Here is a 7,509-nt window from a genome sequence, read left to right on the forward strand (position 1 = left end):
GGGCTGGCTGGCAAAGAACAGATCCTGACAGCTGTTGGTCCTCCAGCTTCTCTCAGCAGGAGATACTCGCAGACATGACCACAGACGCCTACCACAACAACAGCCAACAGGCCGAAATATTACCCTGCACACAAATAGACAAGAAAAATGACTGCATAATGGTTTAGAATTACATGTGGAGCAGTTACAAAGTAGAGATGAACAGTGAACAAAATCGAAGGCATCCATTTGGGCCAATATCAAAAATAAATTTTAAGTAACAAATTTGGATAATTTAACTTAAATTTGGGGTGCTCAAATGTCATGCTAAAAGGTGATAAACCAGGCATAATAAAGTTCTTTGGCATTGAGCCACCTCTCGATATTTCAGTTGCACAAAATGTACATATCGGTATGCTATAGCATCGCTTATGTCCATGTGGAGACTTGTGTCCACACTGCTGACTTGTTTATGCTGTAGTTTATCCACATGGTGTGAATGATCTGGTATGCATTAAAAAATCATCATCGGAGAAGAGCTAACTGGTTTGGTCAATGATTCTGGCTGAATCCACCAATTGCTACACCCCACCCATATATATATATATATAATTTAAACATATTTACTCACAAATTCACTATATAAAACAAACTTGATGACACTGGGTCCTAAAGACATAAGCAGTCTTTGAGGTTGCCCAACGCTATCTCACCACCAATCAGTACGTATTTTACGAGGTGGCTTATTCGTACGAATTTGTACGACCTCACTCATACGATTTTATACGACCCCAGTGACGGTTAGGTTTAGGGGCGGGGTTATGTGTAGGTCATTCGTACAAATTCATACGAATTGTGCAAATCGTAAAATACGTACTATTTGGCAACAATCGCAAGAATTTGTACGAGTGTGGTCGTACGAATAAGCCACCTTGTGAAAAATGTACGAATTGCCGTGAGATCAGGTTGGGTTGCCCGATCTTTGTTTTCTATCGAGGTTCATAAGGGTAGAGGTGACAGGGCGCCTTTCTGCAATTCCTATGTTTTCATCTGGCAAAGTTGTCACAAGCTTGGCAACATCACTTTGACAGCTTCCGAACCCTTATTTGATTATTAATTCATTGCAGTTCCCTGCCTGGTTTGTTTGGAAAGTAGTCTCCCTATGTGACTCTTGAATCGAGATGTTTGGAGAAAGCTGCCTCCATTCAATAATAATTCATCTATGTATTGCCTTTAAGCAAAAAAAAAAAAAATGTTATAATAAAAACAGTTGGGCGGATATTAAAATGGACGAGTCGCTGCTGGTAATACCTGTTACCTCAAATATATGTAAAACTTCTACCCACAGTATTTGCAATAAATCACCTAAAGCTCTTTCAGAATAGATAAAAATACAATCATATATTTGTGTCTTTCCATTTCAGATGAAGGAATCCATTCACCAGTGCAGTCTCAGTTTCTAACCCATTATTCATCTACAAAACAAACCATATTCATCATTGTGTTTTAATCACATCAAAAAGAAATATAGTGCTACCCCAGGGTGCTGGCAGGAATATGGAGTCCTCCATGATGTTATTGTTTCCAGCACTGCCAAACAATCTCGAAAAATTGACTTAGAATAAATGTATTTTTAATATGATAACTCAACCCTTGAATACAGAAGCACTCAGTCAGTTGTTCTTGTTAAATGCGTTGCTTTACAGATGTAATGCGGGAGTGCTTGTGATATAGCGATATTAAACCTGCGAGCGCTGCCTTTCAAAACTTTGTTTCGGCTTTCTGGATAACATTCTCTTTCCTTCAGCTTAACTAAATGCTCTAACAGATGAGATGAATGCATGGGTTTACAAAGGTGGTGTGTTCCTCGTGAGCTAATCGGATCTTAGATGCACTTTTCGTACACTTTATATTAATGTGATTTCAGCTCAGTGCTGTTTAAAGAATATACCTGCACCTACATGAAATAATGCAATCAGACAGAAGAGTAAATATGAACTGATTGTGAGCAGAGAAGACTGGGGCTAGTTGTCTCACAATGGGATGTTGTTGAGATTTTGTCAAAGCTCTAATTACACTAGTTTTTTTCTGTAGTGGGTTTGCAAACACCTAGTTCAAACGTGCATGAATTAGAATACACTGTTAGTTTTATCCTCCAAACATCATCTTATATATTATTCCAACATCATATCTTTGTAATAGCTGTTGGGTAACTAAACGCAAAACACTTGGATATATTAAAGCAAGGGAGATTTCAGCAGAAAGGCTGAACTGTACAAGATGATAGGATGAGTATTTTTCATGAACGTCAGATTGAGGCAGTTTGTATATTACTCCTTTTATTGTCCTTCATTGTTTGCTTTTTTAATTAAATATTTTGTAAAAAAAAAAAAAAAAAAGAGCCTATAATAGACCTTTTACTTGCTGATTCCCATTGTCACAACTTAGTTACAAAAAGTGTTATAACATGCACAACTATAAGGTTAAACATCGATTAAATGAACTTAATTTTCCTTGGATTTTTTTTTTAATACTTATAGGTATGCAACAATACAGATTTTACCTTTCCCTGAGAAGTATTAACTGGAGTAAGTGTGACAACTAGCCCCGAGCTCCCTTTCATACTTATTATATTTTCCATGCTATGCTTTTCATACTATTATTGACAATTCTAACTGTATTTCAGTTTATTAACCTGATGCAGTTGGACACAGAGCATTATAATACTCAATTTAATTCACGTCACAAAAAAATCTTCAGAATTAGTATTTCCTCCCATTATAATAAACAGGACGCATTGTTTTCTGTCTCCAGGTGTGCTAAATTATTCACAGTCTTTCATGTAAATCAGCAAACAAGCCTTGGCATCCAAAGACAGTGTGAGGTGGCATGTCTTAATTAGCCAATCATCCGTCAGCACACCATTACCCATGCGTCAGGTGCTCTTATTGAATGTGGCGTGCGACGACAGTGGGCTTGTGTTTCGTGTGTGGCTTTGTGGCGAGCGATGCATTATTTTCGCGGCGAGGACTGTAGTTGTTAAGGGACGCCGAGGCTCCTAATGATCCTTTCAATTAAAGAAGAGCCCTGAGGCGGTAGCGCAGCTGTCTGTTTCAAACGCCTCCTCTCTTCATGCTCAGCATGCACCAGTGTTTAAGTCAATATTATTTTATAGAGACTACCTCCCATCTATTATTAAGTAAATTGAGCCGTCAGCGTCTTTGGCCATTTTGAACCCTAAATGAAATCTATTTGCCAAAGGCCTGGAGATCTGTCAGTGTGTAATACAATAATACACTGGATGCTTGCTTGTGAGGAGAATGAATAATAACTAAAGAATAATCCACCCCTAAATCAGAATTACGCTGTCGTTTACGTCAGATCAGTGGATCTGCTTTGGAGTCTAGATTTTGCATTGGGCATCATGTGATACATTTTAAAGGTTTAAATAAAGGTTTGTTATTGGCACCTAGAAGAACCTTTAACATCCATGGAACCTTTCCAGGTTCTTTATAGTAGAAAAAAAAGGGTATTCACATTAAAAAAATGGTTCTTTTATGTTAATGCCTACTTTTGAAAGCTTAATCTTTAGAAGTGTAGAACCAAAATTGTTTATATACAAAATGGAAGAACAATGTCCTTAAAAACAACCATTGAAATGTATTACAATTTCTATAAACTGCACAAAGCCAACACAATTCTGAAATTTTGAGATTTTAAAATATACATTTGAACAATATTTGTCTTTTGAATTTCAAGGGATTCATGCCCTCGACAATTAACATCTCAACACAGACCATTTTTATTATGGCCACAATTGAATTTAAATTCAATCATAACTTTTTTTTTTTTTTTCAATAAAGACGTTTTCACGTCAACTGTGTTTAATTCCATGTGTATGGCTCGACTAGCTTTTACCAAATGACAGATGAATTTTGATTGAAAAGTACATCAGTGGACTATTTCATATCACAACCATGCACAATTCTATAGTCAGTTGCATTTAAATTCATGTAAGCATTTTTGTCGCCGCTGTTCGAGATCAGAACAGTCCTGCTCCCCATTTTCGGGTCACGACCCACCAGTTGAGAACCACTAATGTACATTATAAAAGTCAGTGAGGCACTGTGATTGGAAAAGCTCGGGAATAAATAAAAAGAAACAAAATTCCATTGCAAAAAATATAAAATAAAAATAATAATAATACATTTCATCCAGGCAAAGTTAACACTCTTTATCAACTGAAAACATTTTGTAAACAACTGATTTGACATTCAGTGCTGTCTGTCTCATCAGTGGCCTGTTAGCGCCTTCTCACTATGCAGAAAACACCCTCAGACCCCATCGATTTGCTCCAAATCAATGCTTTTAAAAGCTTTACTTAGCCATTTAGTTAAGAGCAAAAGCGTGCATGCTTCTAAACAGCCCACCTATTTTGATTAGGATGTGGAATGAAGAGTGGATGAGCTTTTCACACATTTTCTCTCGCTCTAGACTGGCCACAATTGAAACATACAGTATAACAGGAATACTAGAAGACATTTCCACCAAAAATGTAATTGTTACGTCGTCAGTGCATGTTTTTGGTCTCTACATGAGCCATAACGTCATAAGAATGTATCATTTTAGTTTAAATGTAATTTTTTTTTTATCTAAAGTCGTAATTGCCGAGATTTATAGTACCATATCTGGAATGTGTATTTTACACAAGACATAAAATAACAATAATAATAAAAAGCCCAATTGTTGAAATATATATGAAATGTTATTAGAGTTAGAAATAGCAAAATAACAGCTCCATATAAAGCGTTAAACATTTATGCAGTAAAGCATATTTAAGAGCTGGCAACAACAAAACTAAAAGAAAGATATATTAGCAACAAATGTATCAGCTCTGCAGTCAGAACCCATTTTTCAGCAATCACTAGTGATATTTAGAGTTTACACATTTAGAAAAGAGATAGAATGAAAACTGATCTTTATATCGGTTCTTTAACCCCCCCTTGCAAAGCAATACAAATATAAAATGAGTGTTGAATGTGAGATTGGTCACAGGATGATTGGATAGTTTGGACAGTTTTGCCAGGGCTCCTTCAGTTACAAAGCTTTGAATTCAGTGAATTGTGAAATAGTGTAGGGCCGAGTATAAATATATACCCGAACTTTGAATTTACTGGAGGGATTCGAGAGCTTTTCAAGTCCTTGCAGCCTCTTTTTGTGGTTTTGTGTACACAAACGTTGTATTAGCGCTGTAAGCCACGGGCCCGAGGTGCTTCTCTGATGTATGTTGATGTCAGACTCCTGTCTTTCCTGAATCCCGTCTTTCTTGCAAAGCGTTTACCGCATTTTGAATTAGCATGTTTAATACCTTTTAAAATGCTCTTTGAACATTTTTAGCCCATCACTGTTTCCGCATCACAGGAAAAAAGCAACACATATTTCATGAGAAGATGCTTTATGGAGCATAAACGTAATATCTCCTCCACTGAAGAGTACTGTCCCATAATCCCCCTGCAATAAATGTTGACTTGTGCTATTCAAATGTACAATTTATCCACCGTATTATTCCCAGGAGGCGAGTGTATTGAGTGTTTTCTTTGAGTCCATGTAGGTTTAGCACAGTTGAGAGCAAATCAGGAAGGCACTGCACACCATTCTGCAAAGAACAGATGATGGAATAATCCACAATGGGTCAAAATATATATAAAGAATATCTCGGGCGCAGATACTACATTTTCCAGACTGATGTCTTCAGACCAGGGAGAGAATTTCACGAGACTGGACCTGATGCTTAATATATAGTTTCTCTTCTGCAAGCATATAAAAGCAACTCTCACGTAATTATTTAAACATTTCCTAATAAAATGTGCCATTTATGAGTTTTAAGTTTAAAGAGAACATGTGCATAATTTAGACACAAACAAAACCACTGAATCTAGAATAAGCATTGACAAATTTGCAATCATTATTTAACCAGCTGATAGGTATTACAATTTAATTTATTTATTTATAAGTACTTTGGCCTCTTGCACAGATATCTCACAAAAAAATTATAGATATGTAAAAAAAAAAAAAAAAAAAAAAAAAAAAGCATGACTCCATACAATTTCCTTTTTTTATATAGCTATAAAAAGTGTTTTGCTCCCTGTGAAGTTCAGACGTAAAATGCGTTTAAATAAAGAAATCATGGATAAAAGCACTAAGTGTTGTCGCTCTCGTGCAGAGTCGGTGTGCTGTCTCTCGCTCTGTGAAACACCGTCTGATTAACTCCGCTCAGATGCGCCGGGATCGAACCCTGAGGGTGTCCGAGCGCGCCGTGGTTCGTGAAGCCCGCGCAGAGAGGAGATGCGTAGTAGAAGTGTCTGGAGGGAAAGGGGCACTGCGCTGGTGACCCGACGGGCGGTAACGCCCCTGGTGTCTGTGACGCTTCGTCACTCCTCTTATCCGACGTAGCGATCTCGGCCAGGGACCAGAGTTTGGGTTTGGGGGTCGGGTTTGCGGAGTGAGTGACAGATGTGGACTGGCAGTCTTCACTGAGGGGCCTCCTGGCTTCGCTCAGCTCGTTTTGGGGAGAGGAGGTCGTTGGCACCGGAGACACAGACACTGTCCGGTTCTCTTGCTCACAGTCGAGTGTGACACCATCCGTCGCGTCGTCCTGATCTTCCGTGCAGTCCTCCACAACTGCGATCACATGATAACAGGATGATTAGACACTACTGCTAAATACTAAGGAATAATGACTTAAGCAAATCCATCCAAAACATTCAATAAATAGCTTCAATTAACGTGAGAGGTTAACGGTTTGTGGGAACGTGTTTGTAAAACCTGTCAGGAAAAAAAAAAAGTCTAATCAAAGAGCTGCAAATTATTGTCCCCCTTTTGTTCTAAAATATTATCGATGTATTTTTTTATTAAACGTTTGTCCTCCAAAACAAAAGCAACGTAAGGCTACTGGGGTTTTGTTATCATGTGACAAGAAAACTATTTAAACAGTAAATTATATTATACAGAGGACCCTGAAGACTGTTTATCAAGGTTATTATATATATATATATATTCATTTTTTTTTTTTTTTTTTTTTTCACGAAAAGGATAAGGCCTGTGGAAACTTATCTGTAATTTATTTTTTAAGCATTATTATTGTTGAAAAGAATTACTTTCATGCATGGTGTAATAAAATTATTGCATTTTTTTTACTTGATGGTTAAACCACAAATTATGAATCCTGACATGTATAAAATAAAAATACATGTTAACAATATAATCACTTGAATATAACATAAGGGGACAAAATAAGCACCTGAATCTTTGGTCATCTGTGCTGTCACGGCTGTTTTGAGCGGCTCGTCGTCGTCGTCAGTTTTCTCTAAATCAATGCTGTCCTCCTCATCTTCATCCTCGCTCCGGTTCCGTGACGTCCACGTCATCTTATTCTCTTTTTTGAGTCTTCTGCGCGCGTTGGCGAACCAGGTGGACACCTGAGTGAGGCTCATCTTGGTGATGATGGCCAGCATGATCTTCTCTCCTTTG

At 37.5% G+C, this 7,509-nt stretch overlaps 1 protein-coding gene across 1 annotated transcript in view; it reads right to left on the reverse strand.

Moving 5' to 3' along the window:
- Positions 1-3,770: 3,770 nt before the first annotated feature.
- Positions 3,771-7,509, reverse strand: part of LOC127947141 (iroquois-class homeodomain protein irx-5-like) — a 5,026-nt gene continuing 1,287 nt past the window's right edge. The window contains exons 2-3 of the mRNA XM_052544135.1: positions 7,280-7,509; positions 3,771-6,660 (exon numbers count right to left, since the gene is read on the reverse strand). The exon at positions 7,280-7,509 is cut by the window's right edge and continues 176 nt beyond it. Coding sequence (XP_052400095.1) covers positions 6,179-6,660; positions 7,280-7,509 — 712 coding nt within the window. The 3' untranslated portion in view covers positions 3,771-6,178. The remainder of the gene's footprint in view (positions 6,661-7,279) is intronic.

The sequence above is a fragment of the Carassius gibelio genome, chromosome A25 (assembly GCF_023724105.1).
Source record: "Carassius gibelio isolate Cgi1373 ecotype wild population from Czech Republic chromosome A25, carGib1.2-hapl.c, whole genome shotgun sequence".
Classification (NCBI taxonomy): Eukaryota; Metazoa; Chordata; class Actinopteri; order Cypriniformes; family Cyprinidae; genus Carassius; species Carassius gibelio.